Source organism: Cladophialophora bantiana (assembly GCF_000835475.1).
Source record: "Cladophialophora bantiana CBS 173.52 unplaced genomic scaffold supercont1.9, whole genome shotgun sequence".
Lineage (NCBI taxonomy): Eukaryota > Fungi > Ascomycota > Eurotiomycetes > Chaetothyriales > Herpotrichiellaceae > Cladophialophora > Cladophialophora bantiana.
The window spans coordinates 1,459,344-1,479,203 of record NW_015971583.1 but is presented as its reverse complement, the minus strand read 5'-3'; the positions used below and the strand labels follow the sequence as shown (position 1 = coordinate 1,479,203).

At 51.5% G+C, this 19,860-nt stretch overlaps 6 protein-coding genes across 6 annotated transcripts; 4 read left to right on the top strand and 2 right to left on the bottom strand.

Annotated features, from left to right (window-relative positions):
* Positions 1-4,689: 4,689 nt before the first annotated feature.
* Positions 4,690-5,298, bottom strand: Z519_06847 (uncharacterized protein; the record flags this gene model as incomplete). The annotated part of the gene is made up of 1 exon (XM_016764585.1): positions 4,690-5,298. One exon carries the CDS (start codon positions 5,296-5,298, stop codon positions 4,690-4,692), a length of 609 nt encoding a protein of 202 aa, XP_016619667.1.
* Positions 5,299-6,181: 883 nt separating this feature from the next.
* On the top strand, positions 6,182-7,519 carry Z519_06846 (uncharacterized protein; the record flags this gene model as incomplete). Its single annotated transcript, XM_016764584.1, has 1 exon — positions 6,182-7,519. The coding sequence occupies one exon, from the start codon at positions 6,182-6,184 to the stop codon at positions 7,517-7,519; it is 1,338 nt and encodes a 445-aa protein (XP_016619666.1).
* Positions 7,520-8,191: 672 nt separating this feature from the next.
* Z519_06845 (uncharacterized protein) lies at positions 8,192-8,725 on the top strand (the record flags this gene model as incomplete). The annotated part of the gene is made up of 1 exon (XM_016764583.1): positions 8,192-8,725. The coding sequence occupies one exon, from the start codon at positions 8,192-8,194 to the stop codon at positions 8,723-8,725; it is 534 nt and encodes a 177-aa protein (XP_016619665.1).
* A 1,584-nt stretch (positions 8,726-10,309) lies between these two features.
* Positions 10,310-12,846, top strand: Z519_06844 (uncharacterized protein; the record flags this gene model as incomplete). Its single annotated transcript, XM_016764582.1, has 11 exons — positions 10,310-10,530; positions 10,599-10,654; positions 10,717-10,796; positions 10,851-10,933; positions 11,002-11,099; positions 11,150-11,273; positions 11,345-11,789; positions 11,852-12,020; positions 12,127-12,255; positions 12,344-12,495; positions 12,622-12,846. The coding sequence occupies 11 exons, from the start codon at positions 10,310-10,312 to the stop codon at positions 12,844-12,846; spliced, it is 1,782 nt and encodes a 593-aa protein (XP_016619664.1).
* Positions 12,847-13,286: 440 nt separating this feature from the next.
* Positions 13,287-14,597, bottom strand: Z519_06843 (uncharacterized protein; the record flags this gene model as incomplete). The annotated part of the gene is made up of 4 exons (XM_016764581.1): positions 13,287-13,924; positions 13,980-14,046; positions 14,105-14,152; positions 14,199-14,597. 4 exons carry the CDS (start codon positions 14,595-14,597, stop codon positions 13,287-13,289), a joined length of 1,152 nt encoding a protein of 383 aa, XP_016619663.1.
* Positions 14,598-15,357: 760 nt separating this feature from the next.
* Positions 15,358-19,246, top strand: Z519_06842 (uncharacterized protein; the record flags this gene model as incomplete). The annotated part of the gene is made up of 5 exons (XM_016764580.1): positions 15,358-15,417; positions 15,606-15,872; positions 15,926-16,238; positions 16,351-16,539; positions 16,584-19,246. 5 exons carry the CDS (start codon positions 15,358-15,360, stop codon positions 19,244-19,246), a joined length of 3,492 nt encoding a protein of 1,163 aa, XP_016619662.1.
* Positions 19,247-19,860: the final 614 nt, after the last annotated feature.

The window sequence follows — 19,860 nt, the reverse complement described above, 5'->3', positions numbered from 1 at the left end:
CATCCGCGTGCGCATGGTTCATTGCTGTGCCATTCGACCATCTGCGCCTACGCTGTCGTGGCGGGTTGCCAGAGATTTGTCTCTTGCAGATTGCAAAGTGAAGCGGCAAAAGCCTCTCTCCCAACCCCTTCCCAGTGGCCAGAACGCTAACCGACTAGCAGGAAGTAAGCAACAACAAGGTCCACGGTACACGGTCTGCGGCTCGACCCAACGATCCACCGCGTCCACCGCGTGCCATCATTCATCCATCTAGTCGTCCAACCCATCCGTCCCATCCTATCCCATCCCCATAGCAGACACGCTCTCCACCGGCGCTCTCAGGCTCTATGCGTCGCTTGCTATGTTGCCGTAGTACTCCGTAGGGAACACAAACATAAAAAAAATTGAGATAACGTACTGGTGCGCTACGGCCAGCCCCAATGTCTCGTTCTCACGACCCAAGGAAGAAAGTGGACACCGCTACTGTGTTACGAACCGAGTCAGCGTGCCCTGGAACGATCTGGACTGGACAGGTCACACAAACACGCGCAGTGTGGAATATGCATGACTTGTAGCATGACTATGCGGGCAACAATGCGTCATTATGGTATACTTTGTCCAGAGTATAGTTTGGACAACAAGAATAGCCATCATCGCCCTCGTTCTGCCAACAACCATAGGCCTCCCAACCGAGGCGGTGAAAAGCGGTGAGTTCACCGACTATCTGCTTTGATTCTTACCCAGGGAATTCACGCACAATAACATTTGGGGATCCAGATCCAGGGGCCAAATGATCCTCCCCGCTGCATGGGAATGAATAATAGAGGCGACGGATGTTCGCTGTTGGCTGCCTTGCACCGCAACTTTCTGCTGCAGGTTCGACGGCCCAAAACCTTACAAGCTTGAGATGACAGCGCACAACCTCAGAACCTACACAGATGCAACCATAGACGCAGTACGGAGTACACAGCCAGGAGATTGGAAAGCAAGCCAGCTGAGGGCAAACACATACTTCAATACTGCTCTGGCGAGCCGCCTTTGTCAGAAGGTCAGCAGATTAGCAGGTCATGTGCCGAACAGATCCAGCATGCAAGCAGTTGGCCGTTGAATCGAAGCCAGGTCTTCCTTGTCAGCAAAGTCGGGCCTGAAAATGCCGAAGGAATGACAATACCTTTGTTTCATCACTGGCGGGGAACAGGTGTTGCACTCTTGCAGTTCGCCAATGCATCCGACACGAACTTCGTTCAGGTCCTTGCGAACTCTGAGTACGAGGCACTGCTCGGCGCATCCCCAAAGAACAGGAATTCAGGCGTATTTGACATGAAAAACAAGTCCGGAGTGTTGCTAGAACGGCGGGAGCTTTTTCTTCAGAGATGTGCGCTCTGGGCAATGCGTCAGCCATGCCCAAATGCTGGCAATTGGGTTGTGAACTTCCAACCCACTCCCCCCTGCCTCCACCACAGCTGGAGCTGCGAAGGAGGATGTTTCGATCAACCCCTGGCTTTCCACCTGGGCGACCCGCAGGCCCCATGTTCACGAAGGCCCCCCAGTGTTTACCGTTCGTCTGTTTTAACTTTGGGTCCTCGACCGTCACTCGTCCTGAATCGATTGGGGGTGCTGGTGTCTTTTGTCAGTTTTGTCTGCCCAACATCGACCGGCGCCTCGTTACATTCACGATTGGACCGTCCTGTCGGGAATTCTAGAAACGCACCACTCGGCGCCACCCCGCCCAGCGTCCCACCGCCCTCCTAGTCTGGATTGGGATCCATACTTCAGTAATAGTTGCTCACGTCGGTCAATAATGTCCAAGAACGAGTCGAGCGCATCCCGAAACGAGACAGGAAAGCAGAGGATAGGACTCCCATCGCGGGCAAAGGATTGGAGCCCTCATCTTGCTAGCGTCACCTTCTTTCCAGTTGGTTATTTTCGCTTCTTTCCTTAGTTTCTTCGCCAGGGAGAGCCCGAAGTTCGAGAGTGGAACAGGGCAACAGCCTCGCTGCCTCCATCATCATTCATCGCTCCCGATGCAAGCCCGCTGTCCAAGGCTGGTACAAGTGCCAATCTGGCCCCTATCTGAGCCTCCCGGTCACTCTGGTGCTCCGTCTTGGTAAGTATCACGCCCATCATCCACGGCAGGGGACATTTGCTGTCTCCTATTGGGATCTCAAAGCCCTTACAAGTCTTTGCACGTCCTTGGCCTAGCCTCTCCTGGCAGGGTCCTGCCATTTTCGTCAGCAATGTGCCCTCGAGGCCCTCGGGCGGATTCCGATTTGCTGCCACATTCAATTGTGTGCCTCATACCGGCCACGAAGGACAACGGTTCGTTGTATTTTTTGGTCGCATTGCGCATCCGCAATAGCCTCACCCTTCAGCGCCAAAGCAATGACAACTCAGAGCCTTAGAGAAGCGGACCAATCTCCTTCGCATCCCTCTGTTTGTCATCCTCCGCAGACTCTTACATGGCTTTCCTGAAATGATTGCAGATCCCAGTCCTCAGGTCTGCAAGCCACGTCAAAAGAGTACTAATGAGCGCCCGTCTGAAATTACAGAGGATTTGTTTGGGACGGATGCCCATGTCCGAGGGGAAAGGTAGGGACATGCCATTTATCTCTTTTGTGTGCATTGGTGATAATGTCGATGCTGGTTATCGTGTTACAGCCTGCCAACTCGATGCAAATAGATACATCGCACGGGACTGACTAACTGGTCATCTCGCTCAAGCTGTAAATTTGAAGGCCTTCGTTTCTGGACTTCTGGGTCAGAGACTGCCTACGATACTAACAAGATCGGTTCTCCTTGTTTTTGAAAGCATTGATCGTCTATGTCTGGTTTAGCCAATGATCTATGTCCACAACAACAGACACTTCACCATTGTCAAGCACCTTTTACTCATGTACATCAATCTACAGCATGTTTTCCAGTGCCAGACTACCCTTTTCTCCTTTGCACAGGCTCGCTGCCGAGTCTAAGCAGCTGTCAAGCCCACACTATCACAGTGGTTGCAATGTTACGCAAAACCCGTGCGACTAGCCGCTGACGGCGGAGAGCCGCAGGAAAATGATAGCTCCGTTCGACAGATGTACTCGTACCTCATGATCACCATGTTTTTCAGAGAGGCGAGCAGAGAGAAGTGTGGCCAGGCGTGTTTTGCTCCGCTTAGCCAGGCCAGCATTCCACCTCTGTCGAGTCTCCACACAGTAGGTTGTATGGATGATTATTTTTCTGCTCCAGCTGTCGTGGACTGAGACAAGTCCGGGGCTTGTCTGGTGGCGCTGGCTTTTCGGTGCCTACCTGTGTCTTGGGTTGATCGACTCCTGCCAGGGAGGTTTGCTTACCGGTATGCCCGTCAAGAGCATCTCTACATTGATGGGCCTTTGATGAGTGATTTCTTGCGATTAAAGCCAGGGAACTGAAGCGAGGCTCGGGGCCAAGAATTCTGCTTTTTTTTTTTTTTTTCCTTCCGCCCAAATGCTCAGGCTGACCAACTCTCCCGCGAACACGGAGTACGTCTTTGGGGGGTTGCACCCAGAAGGGTCTACTGTTGAACAAAATCCCACAGGATTTCCACAATATGTTTTTGACAAAGGACCAATTTCAAGCACATGCCCACACTAGCAATACAAGGCGCGAAAGGGGCATTCCTTGGGGTTCAAACCTTCTAATATCATTTCTGACTAAATCTCTTTGCTCTTTCGACAACAAACATGGTTGATCAATTGGTGAAGTTTGAACTAGAGCTATACTCGGAGTCCTCTGAAGTCGAAAACTCAAAGAAGCTGGCCGTCCAAGTCCTGCCGGGAAGTGCTGCTTTCGGTCTTTTTGGGTTGAAGGGACAGACAATTGGCGGGTAACTCTCCTACGTCTGCAAGGTACAGACTCCACGAAGTCATAACAACGTAGACAGCTCTCTACAATGAAAAGTCTTGCACAACCATGCCGGTGCTCTAGGTCGGTCTTTCCTCTCTACCCAATCTACCGGTACCAATTATTCTGTATAGCTCCCAGCTACCCTCTACTGTGAGAAAGAGAGAGACGTTAGAGAGCCCGTAGAGAGGATGAGGCCGAGGGATTTCGTCAGTTGCCTGTCACACAATTGCCCAGGGATTCTGTATTATTGTTATTTTTCTTTTTCGGTGTGTGTTTGTAGTATGGCACAATAGACGAGATGTCCAGCTTCGTTGTAGATTTGACAACTCGAGAGGTTTGAAAGAGGATCGACCCAAGTGTACGGAGGACTCGCTGCCAGGAAGAGCATGCATGTGGTCTGTACATAAGTGCCGAGTACTCGGCACGGAGTGCTCTTCCTCCCTTCACGGCCCACGGCTTGAGGTTTCCTAGTTTTAAGGGCGTCTACGGCGAGGAGACGAATGGTGTAGGTAGAATGATACGACATGATTTGACATGGCGATGGTGGTGTTTATAAGGGTTGTAGCAAAAACCACAAACTGCTTCCCCTCCTCCAGGCAAATTGTAGGCGTAGCCCAGGGCTCTCTTGGACATAGTCACTCAGTTTTCTTCCTTTGATAGCGCCTGGAAGTGTACCTGTGCTAAACAACACCGAACGAGGCTTTTCAGTGTCATTAAGTGCCGCTTCATAATTAGTGACTGGATGATCTGTTTGGACTTTGGACTTGGATGACCGCCTATTTAAACCATATCGCTTCTCAGGCTTGAAAAGAGTGCATTTCAACACTTCATCAAACGCATTACCTAGCATCGTCTCCATCCAGGTAGACTTTTTTGCCTCCGTTGTGCCATTCGTGTCTGTGGCGTGGTCTTGCCTTTCTCGGTGTCTCTTCGATTTGCGCTTCTCCTTTTGCCCCATTCCCCGTCGCTCGAATCCACTTGGGCACAGACGTCCTCGTCAACGGTTTCACCTTGGCAATTCGAGGCGGACTCCCCAAACGTTTCTTCCGTTTGCTCCTGCAGGTAAGGGTCAAATTTGCCGTCCCGCCTCTCCTGCATGGCTTTCCTGGCTTGGTTCTGCCAACTCCGTTCGTAGCATCCCTCGCTGACGTCCCGCTTGAATTTGTGTACAGCGGCCTTGATGTAGGGATCGTCGAGCACAAATTCAACTGAGAGTGGGCATTTCAAGCGGCCCTCGGCATCGAGTTCGTATTTTCGATACCGGGGTGGAAGACTGTCAATGATGGAGCGTTTTTCGTGCTCAGTGTAGGCGTCGCTGTCGGCATTCCAACTTGAGACAGCCGCTATTATAAATCCGTGCATGTCTGCTGTGATGATTGGCGACGAAGAGTTTAGGATTCGAAGCGAAGACCAAGGCCCTGTGTTTCGCTTCGGCCTTCTTGCAAGAGGCATCTCGGCGTATTTCTTGCAGGCGCTTCCAGTAGCAAGGTCGATGGTGACAGACTTCTTGATCTCGGGACGACCGGGGAGACTGAAGAGTTGAAAGGCTAAGTAGAAAGGAGGGCAGGATGAGGGACAAAACGAGTTGACTTGTGTCACAAGCAGTTACGATCTTCACAACGGTGTGGTGGACTAAGTGGGATGGTCTGTTGCGGAAAGCCACGGTTTTATACTGGTAGACTTCGGACTTGGCCTGTTTCTCCTACGTAGTAAGACTAACAGGTACTGAACGGGTCTGGATGGCGGAACAAACATAAAGCCAATTTTGTGGCGAGAACTACCAGGGAGCCATGCAGTTGGCAAGGTTAGCATGCTATGTCAGCCTCGTCATCGTTTGTCCCACGGAAGGAAGCCTTGTCATACGAGGGGACATTTCGTACTGGCATTGAGAAATTGTCCACCCGGCGATGCAGAGGCTCAATCGCCTCTAGCCTAGCTCTTTATCTGGGGCGGTATATATCTATGATGTAGCTGCTAGCACGTACATACAATTAGAGTGTACATGCTTCTCTTGGTGAGTTCAATCGTCCAGAACATTGTCCACTGCCAGCGTCTGGAGGTTGTGACAATGTGATGCCGAGGCTGACGAGACGGACCGGACGGACTCTCCATCTCACCTGATATAGTCACGTGACTAAAATTGGTGGGTTGGCATTCGGCGACCAACTCGGCTCTCTATCAATCCCACCTCCATCATCCATCATCCATCATCCCAACGACAACAAGGTTCTGTTTCGCTTCCACTCTGTCATCTCTGCGACAAGGCGCCGCTGAATGTAGTCCACGGCTGCCCTCCGCCCCTCCCCCCGCCTATGCGCGCCTGCGTGATCGCACCATGGCCTCTGCAGCGACGTCAGCGTTGCGCCGAACCATCCACGCGACCATTCACTCCCTTTCCAGCGCATCCGCCGACTTGACCAAAACGGCCATCAACCTTCCCTCCACCTACTCCAACTATGTTACATCGAACTCCTCCTCGGTCTCCACCATCGAGAGCAGTCTGCGGTCATTGACGTACCTCCTTCCCGGCGCCCGATTCCATGACACCGAATTGGCCTCGGAATCAGTACATACTTTCGTTCAACTCTTATCCATTTATCACGATCATCTCCTCAAGAATCGTGCCGCGGCTTTGGCGCTCACACCCACCGTCCTCAAAGTAAAGAACCTCAGACTTCAGAAGCCGAAGCCATCACTACATGCTCGCTACACCACCTTCTGGACATCGTCCTCGTCGCTATATAATAAGATTGCTACGGTTTTGAAGATTGCGCAATACACCGAACTGCTATGGGAGATGATTGCCAGGCGCCGAGGCGGCGAAAAGGCGAAGTGGCGTGTGGTGGTGATGCTTGAATCTTTCAAGGCCATCTGTCGGTTGTTGTTGATGCGCCTCACCAGCTTGCGTCCAACGGTCACCCCGCCTATGCCCCTGAGAGAAGACTTTGCGCCGGTCGAACCGGAAGAACAAGATGAAGAGTTCACCGAGGATGAATTGAAGTTGGACAGTTTTGATGTCAAAGACGCATTGGGCGATGCTGGCGTTCCGACACCACCCCTCTCCGACTCCGGAAAACAAGCTCCATCATCCTTGACTACCACAGAACCGTATAGTATGCCTCGCACAGGATTTACCCTCCCAACTCTACCCTCTCCCGACGCCGTTTCAGCTTATCTCCTCAACCATGTACTTACAGCCGACGATGTTAAACCGGCCAAGCAACTGCTCCACCAACTGACCACTCTGCGTGGCCAGGCCGCTGAGATCATGTACATCTTACGGCCCTTGATCTACGCCCTGCTCATGCAACGTATTGCTCGTACCTACGGCTACGAAGGGAGCAAATGGAAGCGAAACTGGACACCATGGTTTGTGGGAGTTTCAATTGAATACCTTGCACGCCAACTGGCAAAGAGGGATCTGGCAGCAAGAATTCCGGGCGGTGCACGAACCGGTCTCTCCGCATTGGAGCGCGACGAGTTACAGAAGCGCGGCTGGCAGCTCGCGTGGTGGGGGATGCGAGGCGCATTTTACGAGAACATTACGAAAGTTTGGGTACATGGTGCTGCGGCCTCGTTGAGAGGGAAACCGATACTGGACCTGCTTGGAGGAATCATCGAGGAATATGAGTTCCTGTGGAGCAATTACTATTTCAGCACGTCGACGATGTGAGCCTACATTTGCTTATCGCCACAACCATTGAAAGTGCGCCAGATTTGAGTTTCGGGACCCCTATGCAGCATCGACTGGGTGAAATTGTTGAAGGGGCTGTATATCTAGAATGTCGACGTTTTATGACAGCCATCGGTGGGATGAACCGGAGTCGCAGTTTCTTGTTGAAGATCAGACTCGATTGTGTTCAGCGCACACCTTTGGAGCCTGGTACTCTTGATTGCTTTTCATTCGACCCTCAAGTATTGGAGTTTTTGGATTGATACATTATATAGCACACTAGATGAGGACACGAAGTCACTTTTTCTTTTCTCTTCCGGTGGTGCCTCTGTTTGAAGGAGCTCTGGAGTTCTGTTCACTTGGGATATAGGATGAACTTCAGGAAGCCCATTCCCTCAGACCCTCGGACAGTTTTTTTCTAGGGTGCTCATGGTGGCTTTGACATCCTGGTGTCTTCACCTAACGGCCAGGACGAAATCAATGCCCCGAGTCTTCGAAATCAATCTGTTCTTCGTCCGCCGAACCCTTTTTCACTGCTCAGCCTTTCCTTCACCTAAATGGGAAGCGTTGAATTTCAATCTCTTAACCGTCTCAACAACACGATTCAATGTCCTACTGACGGCTGCCTCAATTCCCTCGGGACACTGAAGGTTCCTAGATACCAGTTCGAAGATGTTCTCAATTCGGCCCTCTAAACGGCAAAAGCTCCAGCATTCCGGTCCGATATCAAATCCTATCTACGTCTCCGACGACAAATCCGAATCCGAACCCGGCGATCTCGGCTCACTCAGACCCGATGCAGACTCTCTTAACCACTTTCTGTCCAGCCTCGACAACCTTAACCGTGATGACTACCTAGCGACGCTGATGGGGGATGTGAAGATTGTTGAATCCCGTCTTGATATCTCCAGGGCCAAGGTGGAAGACCATTCCAGAAATCCAACGGCTTTGCAGCGGGAAATTTGGTACGCCAAGCAATTTTCCGACATAGTCAAGGCTGGCGCGGAAGGACACGATTCAAAAGTACCAGTGGAGAGTTCATCCCATGAGCAAACACCGAGCTCGCCGTACGAGAAAGACCGCCAGCTCACCGTGTGGGTTTTTCTCTTGGGCAGATCGAGCGATTGCTGCATACTCAAGGGCCGGCCCTGTGCGTATGCTCGTAAGTTAGGCAAAGCACTAAGTCGATGGGCCGACGCGCTCTAAATAAACTCTCTGCTCTGTGGGAGTCGTTGTGGGACTTTTACGATGTGGTGACCAAGCCGGGACCATGTTCATTTGCAGCGAAAACAGAAAACCGTGGGACAGCGAGTATGGATTGTTATTTGGGAAGGAACTGTTCAAGATTGAAGCCGCTGCATGGACTGCAGAGAGAAAAGCGAACAAGATTGAGGATGCGATGCGAGGATGATTGAGGAAGCATGTGCTTTTGTAAGAACGAACTGAAACACCGAGAAAAGCCAGAGGGAATGGCAGAGCAGATGCTTATTGCTGTGATTGTTGGGATATTGCCTCGAGCTTTTGACTGAGGGCTCAAATAGAAGCTTCGGAGATGGAATTGTGGTTGCACTCTGAAAGCATGCATCTATCAGAGAGTCTTCTCAGCGTTGGAGCTGGAGGAAACGAAGATGGACTTGGCTGTGGCTACCTCCATTAATTTTAAGACCACAACAGTGCGTCTGGAGGGGTTCGCTCGGATGGACGCATCAGAGAAATATGGTTGGCGGTGATGGGATTCGTCTATTGATATTACCGAGTGTGAATCGGGAATATGCATCTTCAAGACTAGCCTGATACTGTACCATGACTGGTTGCCGCTTTACCGAGTACTCTGTACAAGTTCACCTAACTAACAAGTACTACCCAGTACGAGGTACCGAGTACCGAATCCCAGGGTATCTCGTCACTGCGCGTACTTGGTAGTGCCTTCGGCGCCCATGTTGCCCTTGTCTCAGTCCTCAGACCCGATATCGGGGCTACGCCCTGATTGGCTGGGCTATGAGCTAAAGCGCCGGCCAATCACAAAATTCAAAGAATGTTGCGACAAACGACAAACAGTGGCCCCGCCCACTTATGGCAACTGAGCCGATGGGTCTGAGAACTGAGACAAGTTGCCCGCCGCTTTAGTTATCCTCGGCTCACATTCCTGATTTATCTGCCTCCGCGAGGTACTGCTCGCTGGGTACATCGTTCTCTTTGGTACAATTCAAATACCTTGTACCTCACTAAAACTATCAGCTCTTCAATCTAGATGATGGATCTATTTCGTATGCTATAAGCAAGGCACGCTGATAAGAGAGACTTAACTACCGTTTCACCGTCTATGATCCAAATGTGAAGTTGACTGGTTGTGCGACTGTTAGGATGAGGTAGGACTCGATATTGGGATCAGGATTGTCCCACAAGCCGAGACGGGCACGACCAGCAAGTACCGAGTGAAACCGCGGCACCGATGGAACGATCTGCAATTGGCTAGTGGTGAATAGGTAAGCATGCCAGGGTTCATGTCATGCCGCAAACGCAGGCACCACAAGCACCACAGGCAGCCGCCAGCCTGACGACTTAGCTGTGCTCATCAAGGAGTTCTCCGAATCTCGCGCGAGGCGAAATGTCATATCCGACGACTATCCAACAGCAGCGTGATCCTGTGGCGAAACCAGGCTGCAAAATGCTACTACGCCAGGTACTTAAATACTGCATGGCCCCTAATGTACCGGGTACGTGTTTGTGTATCTTTTCAGCTTCGAGACATTCTCTTGTATCCCACGATCTTTGCACCAACACTCGATCATGCCGAACCAGTCATTACTCGTGCCACCTCGCGAGGCTACCAGCGAGGCCAGCGAAGCCAGCAGGGCCCCCGACGAGACCAGTCCACTTCTCGAGCAACCTCGAGGTCCTACAACCCCCGAGACATGGGCATCGCTAGGCCAAAGATGGCAAATCACAGTGCAGTCTTCGCTTGGCCTCCCTTCCCACCTATGGTTTCCCGCCTCCATCTTCCTGCTTGGGTTCGTAGCCTAACCTAACCCATCGTGGCGGGGTCTTCTGACTCTCCGATACTAACAAATGGACACAGCATAGCAGCAGACTACTGCGAGGGGGCTTTCTTTACCGCTGCGTACACAAAAATTAGTATGCACCATGAGAAAACGAAATATGACTCCAATAAACCGAATCTGTTGACCATATTCAAGGCTCGGAATTTCAAGAAGAATACAACGGCGCCCTGCTCAAGATATGCTACAGCACCGCCACAGCCGTAATGCGGCCATTGGTGAGATACATACCAGATCTACCCTTGTCACACCGGCCGCTGAGATTTGAGCAGTGGTCGATTCTGTCGAACCATCTGGACTGGCATTGGCCGCTGGTTGCGACATTTGTCTTCTTCATTTGTGGCATGGCGTATGGGTCTGTTCATCCCGCCTCTGCCAGAGTACTATGACTCCTCCGACGATGCTGATACATTTCCCCTTCAGCTCCGTCGGCACCAGCATGACTGACATCATGATTGCCCGAGCTGTCACCGCCATAGGCGCCTCTGGCATGGTCTTCATCCCCAACCTTGTGTTCAACGGTAAGTGGCTATTCGAGAGCTTCTCTTCCTGTGGTATTAATTAGCATCAGCATTTGTTGCCCCGGGCAAACTGTCATGGTGGATATTTTTCCAGGCACCAGTGAATCTTCTAGGCCAGTTCATCGGCAGTCGTCTTGCCAAGTTCGATCTTGACGACGGCTCTAGCTTACGCTTGTAAGTCGGTGATGCACGCTCACGAGCATGCTAGGCGCAGCTATTCGTCTCGGGTGCTAAAGGTACCTTAGCGTGTACCGGCTACAGATATGCATACCCATGTTCTGTGCTGTTACCATCATAGCATGGGTTTTTTTTATCCGACCATTATCCAGCACAGAAGCAGGCGCCCCGACCTTTGAGAGCCCAGATCCTTCAGAATATGTGAGCTCTTATCCGCCAAAGAGACATAGCCCCTCCGCAGCGGCAACATTTTGTGTAATTTGCTTGGTGATAGCAGTAGCTGGACTTTGTGTGGCTGTCAATCTACTCGGTGAGCTTCCGGAGCGCATCTCCATCATCTATTGGTTCCTCCAGCTGTTCATGATCTTGGGCGGCTCTAGTGGCTTTCTCTATCTCCAACGTAGCCTTACGCCAGCGGACAATCTATTTCCCATCGCTCTTGTGAAGAGTGTGCAACTCGACGTCGTAGGCATCTTTCTGGCGACTTTTATCAAGGATGGAGGTATCTCAAATGTACGAAAAGCCCCTTTGCATTCATTTGCCCCTTGGGTTGGAACTTACAAAGTTTTCGGAAGTTTTTCTTCCTGGTTCCGTGGTTCTGCCAAAACGCCCTGATCGCAAATACATGGGTTCTTCGGCTCTTGTGGATAGGTATACCCGTGGGAACAGGTATTACTGCCGTTTGCTTCGAAACGCTCAAAAGGGTCAAGCCAGTGCTGTCCCTCAGTGCGCTGATATGCATCTGTTCGTCAGTTGGCTTGTCCATATATATGGATTGCATGAGTGAGAAATGTCCTGCGCTTCGGAATCACTCCTGCAGTGGATACTAACGCATCGCGCGCATGTGTAGGCGAAAATCCGACGAGTCCAGCGATCTTTGTTTCCTGGATCTTCAGCGGGATCTTGGGCGTCGGCTATGGGATGATGGGAAACGCCCTTCATAATGGTTTGATAGCGGCCCTCAAGTCCAATCGCGAGCGTGAGTTAAGACTCTCTTTGCGCCGGAGGCTACCTCTCGATCCAGCTGCCTGTCATCTAATATCTAACGCCCCTGCCCGCTTCCACAGGCCAAGCAATGCTCTACGCTGGCTTCCATCTGATGTCCACACTTGGAGATTTGGTAGCCACGGCAATATCCAACTGGGCCCTCCGCCTGAGGGCATCGACGCTCATTAGAAGGAATTTGCGTTCGATGTTGGATCCAAAACACGTTGAAGAGGTATATATATCCTCTCTTTCCGTTTCTCTTCTTTTAATGACACCCCTCGCACGGCTTGCGCCGCACTAAGGCCCAATCCTCCGTCCCTCAGGCTTTTCTTTCTTCTTGCTAATGCGACTGGGGCAGATCGTTCAGCACTGCCTCAAGACTGACAATTGCACTGCAAAGCTACCCTCAGAAGCACGGGATGCGGTTCGAAAGTCGTTTCTGAAAGCCTCGGCGTCGGTGTCAATCATCCAGGTCACGGCCTACCTGTCCCTGGGATTTATAGTGTGGTGGGTGATTTCTGATGTTCACCTGCAAGACACCAGCAGTTCCGAAGAAAACAGCCATCGCGAGCCTATGGATTGACACTATGAACAACTTTGGGCACCGATCCAGTTGCGTCCGAGCACGCCTGAATACACACAGACTGCGGTAGTAGGTTAATTATGAACGATTGAAATATATACAGGGTGCACTGAAGCCACCTTAACGTTGAGCTACCTCTGACTTCTGCGGCCGGTAAACGCGACCGACCAAGCAATAGTTCTATATGACTGGTTCCCTCTTGATGTGCTGATGTGCTGATGTGCTGCGTGCTGATGGTACAATTGTCTGGGATTTGCACCTGCGAGATTCTTCCCTAGCTATGATGTCCTCTCGACAGTCTGCCCGCACGTGGAGTATTAGTATGTCGAGCCTGTGGACATGTCAAACTGCTTTACCCAAGACAGATCGACCCAGGTCCACAAAACCCAGGAAGATATAATGGCCGTGCAAGACCGTGGCCGGCTTAAAACCTTGTGCTATTACTTTGGTCGCTTTTGACCTCGATCTTCTTTGGGTTCTGGTCGACGGGATAAGTGCCCACTGTATCTCTCGCTCTTTGCCGCCGGGCGTTGGGGTGGCCTCTGCAGAGCCTCGTCTTCAGGGGACATGCTTCGTCGACTGTCGCGATACGTCCGATCTTGCCGTCGGGGACCAGTCGAACCGGACGTGACTTGTAGTCTGCTTCCCGCTCCCCCTGGATCTACATCCGCGTCTGGAACTGATATGGCAGAGTCGGCTCTTTCACGAAGAGGATATTTCGTCGGCACACTGCTGATGGCCACATCCTTTGGAGGGCCTGCAGGACCAGGGAAGATGGGGTTAGCTCTGGTTATCGGATTCGCGGTATACGACGTAAAGGAAGGGGTACCGTAACTGGCGCTAGTGGTCGGAGGGCTTGAGGCAAGGTTGTCGCTGGGGAAACGGTACAAGGCGGCCCTATAACTAGAATTAGGAGGCCTAGAATATGATGGAATCCGACCATGGCCGTCGTCGCTGCGGGTCGAACTATTCTTCTCATAAAGGGTTGCATCCCGCTCAGGGGAGCTTGACTGATCTGTGCTAATTCCAGCGCTCTCCATCCGTCTTTTGGCAACTTCGGAGTCCCCGTATAGCAGCTCTAGCGCCTCCGTCAGTATGTCAATGTCCACGTCAGAAGGCTATACGGAGTATACCATCGTTCGTTGATATTGCCTCCCGTGTCCATGCACGAGAATCATTGTGAATGTTTTGCTGGTCTATCTGATGGCTAACTTAGCTGTGCATGAAGAGGTACCAGTAGAACAGAAGTTGCACATACTGGTGATATTGAATCTATACCGTAGATGATGTACTCGTCGGGTTTTTCCTTTTAGATATCAGCCTGAAGAGTATTAAGGGGTCGAAATCCGTACATCGATGTGCACAACCTTGTGGAGAATCGAGTTGAGGTAAAATTCAAGCACCTCTTTCTCGATGAGTCCTTTCTTCAGTGTGCAGTTCTTCGCCGTGATCTTCGCCCCGTGGAATATTTGGCCAGAAAATGGTGTCAAAATGGGTGCGCCCTCCTCGCGTTGTTCGCAACTTCGGACGTGGGCCACGTATTCTTCTCTGGTCGGCGCATTGCCACCCCTGACCAATGACCCGGGTATAAAGCGGTGTCGCTCCTTATCATAGTATCCGAACCCGCAAGGACAGGTTATTTCGAGGAGGGGGTTATTTTCGTCGAAGACTCCACCGCAACTTGACTGACAAACGGGCTTGGGGGGAGCTGGCTTTGGCCTCGGCCCTGCGCGGTTGCGGGCAGGGTCCATTCGAACTCTCACACCGGGGTAGACTAGGGTCTCCCCGAGAGCTAAAGAGAGAAAAGCCGAAAAGAGGCCAGGAGCATTCTCAGACAGCAGGCATTTATAGGATCTTCGAGATGGCGAACAATGACGGTACGCTCAGTATAGCTACTGCTGAGGAGTATTGCGCCAAAGGCAATTTGTTTTGCGGCTGCGACCCTTTTCTGTCCAGCAGTGGCCAAATCCCTTGCACGATCAAGGCGCTTCGCGGCACAATTCCCGCGATGTTGAGGCTGATTGCGGAGGCGAGGACCAGTGACCATCAGATTGGCTGAGAGTCGTTGGGCACACATGCATACCCGTCTCCTCGGGTCAATGCGCCTCGCTGTCCAAGATGGTGCTTCTAACCGGTCTGCTGCAGCGCAAGACTTCATTTGACGACGAGCTGCAGTCATGCTGCGTGCGGCGCGTGACACCTCCACGGTGGCTTCCAGGGGGTGCTAAGGTCACAGCCATGACAGCAGACAGCGGACACGGTGCGGGCTGGCCTCGAGACAGAGCAATTGGAGCGTCTCAGGAGAGCGCCTGCGGCCAGCATTGAAGTGAGGCGTGAGGCAGTCGGTGATCTGACGTCGAGGGTCGACTGGGCATAACTGGGGCAGATTCCCCGGACATCAATCATTTAAATGATGTGGCAGAGACAGCGAGACTGAGATTGACCGGCTGCTTTGTTTGATTTGCTTTGAATGTGTGACCGAGGCTGTGATCCAGACCAGACGGTTTCAGGATGGAAGACGGAGGACCCATGCCAAAGGTGGTCACGCAAGCCTGGATCACCGCTGCCGCAGTACAGTAGCCCCGAGGACCCTCCCTTGAGCCTCTCCCGCTTCCTCCCGGCTGGTGAGGCCTCAGTAGCCACCCCGCTGCAAGCGCAGCCTGAGCTGCAAAAGGCTCTGGCGCTAGGCTGAAACGGGATTCCAATTCAACGCTCTATCTCGAAGAATTCCTGTACTAATAGCTCGCCTGTAACTGCAGATTTACCTTCGGGCAACAAATGACGACAAGAAACGCCAGCGCTGCTCTACGCTATTCGACTCGCAGCTTCACCGCCCTGCTGCAATACTGCTAGAGGAAGCGAAGGTGTTGAACACGCAGCGCTACGAAGCTACCCCCAAGCTTCAGAGGAGGCTGGAGCGAGGCCTGCAGATCATAAATAATCACGCTGTCGTGGGCGACGTCTTTTTCCAGAATTCAGGGCAGCCGGTATCCTGTGCCTGGGGATCATTCCGTCTTCTTCTTCGTGTAAGGGTGTTTGAATGCCTGCCAACGTCTCGTGGCACTGACCACATGAAAAGCTTGGAACAGGTGATCTCGACACCTTTCAAGATTTCGCTCGCAATATCATCGACATCGACCACCAGATTGGAAACGCCGAGGAGAGACTCGACCTTTTTCCGACGAATGCTCGTGTATTCGATGCCGCAGCTGGCCTGTTCGCTTCCATCTTATGTTACCTGGTCCAAGCAGAATCCTATTTGAAAGCGACCAAGCCCGTGCGAGCTGCTAAAGCTGCGTGTGGGGGGAGTGTAAAGCTGAACAGGATGATTGATGAAATGCAGCAGAACGTGAATTGGCTCGATAGAGAGTTTGCTCTCGCCGTTGAAATCCGTTAGTGCCATCCCTGTTGTGAAACACTTCCCTTTTACCCTGACCATGTCTCGGGATCACAAAGACATCTCACGGTTTGGGTCGACGTGGTACTAACCATCTGCTATGCTAGGCAACCGGAGGAGCGAGCTAGTGAGCCTGCTGCTCGACAGTCTATCCCCAGAGATTCAATCAGAGCTGCTGCCACTTCAGCCCGTGGAGCCTACTCAAGGAACCTGTGGTTGGTTCTTTAAATCTACCGAGTTCCAGTCATGGGCAGCGACTGGCTTTGACGGCGTTCTGCTTATTGAGGGCCTACCAGGTAACACCGCCCCCCGGATCGTCTTTTCGCTGCTGATATAACAGGATGTGGTAAAACATTCCTTGCAGAATATCTCTGTCAAAATCCTGGCACTGAATTACAGATACGATACAGCTTCTACAACTCTCCGAAAAGTGTCTCATTCACCGCGTCAGTCCTTGAAAAATTGCTGAAAATGGCGACGAGCTCTTACCAGTCTGCGAAATGGCACGACAGGGTCATCGAGGCTTCGTTGCCCCTGGCTGAGTTGATAGTACAAAGGCGTCGGGAGGCGCTACGACGATTGCCAGAGGTGCTCAATGACATTTTTTCGAGAGATGAACTGCCCGAAACCACAATCATCGTCGACGCATTGAGCAATTGCGCGGACGATATATTTGATTATCTTGAATCCATCAGTCGGTCACCTAAAGTCAGGCTTGTGGTTCTATCACGCAGTGATCCACGGTTCAGCTCCCCAAAAACAATAAAAATGGATCAGTCCAAGATTGAGGACGACGTGCGAGCGTACGCAAAGGCCAGAATCGCAGGCAGCAAGGGGCTGAGTTGTGTCGGCAACCAGATCCTTGAAAATGTCCCTCGAATATGTTCTGGCACATTCTTGCCCATGAAACTGGTGCTAGACGACCTGGAGCAGGCAGACAGTCTTGAAGACCAAAATGACATCCTCGCACATGCACCAACTAGCCTCGTGGCGATATATGAGAAGCATTGGTCCAGTGAAGAACCAGACGATGCTCGAAGTCGAGATCGGCGACGGGAAATCTTTTCGTTACTCGTTCGCGCTCGGAAACATCTATCGGTTGACGATATTTCTACTTTTATTGCTGTTGATGTTTCTACTAATGAGGTACAATTAGCTCGCAAGCTGAATGACCCTCTGAAGACTATCGAGAAGCTTTGCCGGCCATTTGTGTCCTTCACAAAGCGCAAAGTGGAGATAACGAATCCCTCTATAAAGGATTTTGTCAAACAGCGGGCCGTCAAGGACCCAGACGCGTATCTTGCAGAGAAGTGTTTAAGCGTGCTCGGTCAAGAGGCTTTTGCATCTGTCCCCTACGCAGCTGCTTTGTTGCGGAAACATCTCCTCCCGCAGGGCTTGTCTACCGGCAATACGGTTGACAGAGATTCAGTGCCGTACGAATACGCCGCGTTACACTGGTGGGAGCATGTCACCGCGGTGAAGGAACCCTCTGACTTTTTGCTGTCTAAGTTGTATGACTTCATTACTGGGATACCATCAGTAACCTGGTCCGAGAAACTTGCAGATTTAAAACCCGGCAACGAAGCAACAACTATCAATGTACAGATTGACGTCCGGGCAGAGCTATCGAGCTGGGTACGGGGACTACCACCAGTTACGCGTCCAAAGATCCCACTTGAAGACTTCTTTGTGGCGGCACATCACAAAATACAGCATGAGCTTGCGCAAGATCAAGGTGACCGTCTACTCCCTTTCCTGCCTGCAATTCGGCTCGGCCAGTGGTACAACGTTGGTGGGCAGTCCGGCGAAGACTTTCAAAAGGCCTACGACTATAAGAAGATTGTTGTGGATGGGTTTACCAAAGTGTTAGGAAAGCGCAGCCCTCTAACGCTGAAGGTTCGCACTGAATGGGTCAAAGACTTCTTCTCCCAAGGTCGCATCGAGGAAGCAGAGATGGAGCTGAGCGAGATTGTGCGGATCGAAAAAGAGATATCTGGGGACGCTTCGGAAACTTTTTTCAAAGCACTACAGCTACTTGGCACGGCCCAGTACTGCATGACAAAGTTCGTCGAGGCATTGACATCGTTGAGGGAGTCTGGCACCGGCCTCCTGAAACTTTTCGGTACCAACCAGTGGGTATGCCAGGTCAATGACTTATATGAAGGTTGGGTGCTTGAGCGTCTTGGCGAACCCGGAGAAGCATTGAAGAGATATGAATCAATCGTAGAGCACTGGATTCCAATTGCAGGGAGCACAAATGGGCTTTCTCTGATGGCCATAACATCAATTGGCTCGGTGCAGCGCAAATTCCAGAATTACCAGGCTGCAAAGTCGAATTTGCTAGAGTCCTGGACAAAACGTCGACGCCAATTCAGCTTGAATAACAACACCACCGTTGATTCGGGTTTACAGCTGGCTGTCACGTACCGCGAAAGTAGGGCATATGACGACGCATTGAAGATTTTGAAGCAAGTGGAGGAATCAAGCGTCTTTGGGACAGACTTCGAACGCATATGTCAAGCGGCTCACATCCGTGCGCTGGTGGCATTTGACCAAGGCGAGTTCCTTCGTCCGAAGAATGACCTCTGTCGTATCATCGACGAAACCATTGGAGATAAGCGGGAGAAGAATAACAGGGAGTGCTTGTGGATACGGACGACTTTGGCGGACGCTCTGAAACACCATGGCGAGCGTGATGAGGCACTAATGCTCTTTTCGGAGCTCGTCAAGCCGCTCGAAGTCACATTGGATGGTCGACCATGTACACCGACTCTCAAAGACGAGCCAGAGCCTCCGTCGCAATTGTCGATTGCCGAGAAGGCAGTCAGGCTTGTGAAGGATCGTGACCAGTCGGGCGCTGCAGAGTTGCTGAAGAAAAATGGGTTACAGTGGGTTCGTCAGAAAGACTTCTGGATCCAACAAGGAGGTCCCCCCACAGATACGGCCTGGATGAAGCCTGTGAATTTCACCGAATTTCTGAGCTGCTCTTGGGTCGAGCTTTAGGGGCAGTCTGTGTTTATTGTGGGACAGCCTGTGAATCTGTCTGGGTATTTTGTTCTCCCTCATCGAACATTTTGCTGAATCTATGCTTGCTTTGATCGTGGTAGAGACACCTGTGACATCGGAGCCCTCTAGCCAGCCAAGTCATCAAAGCAATGGTCGATCCCATATTGCTTGTGGTATCTCACTCACCTCCTACTTATCACTTCTAGAATGTGTCTTTTCTTGAGGTTACTGGGACAGGCGTTGGGAGGAACAGACATCCTCTAAGGTGGTTTTGATCGTCAACAGCAAGTGAGGGTTTTATCTTGGTACTGGATCTTGATGTCGGCCTCACCGGAGCACTCTGGTGTCGTGGCGGTTAGCACACTATGTAAACCATTTATGTTTAAAGCAGGTCCTAAAGAGATGGGTTTTACTGTTCAGGCTATCTCTAGCCTAATTAAGTCCTGATTGTATACCTCGTATGGAATAGGAGATTGCTGAAGGATGAGTGGAGCGCCTTACCTACCTATCTAGGTATTCTAGCAGGTGATTTCTCTTAAATAGAGAAGGTGAAGGATATAGGGTCACCTGGCTGATATTATCCACCTGGGTATGCTTTGGTAGAGTCATGA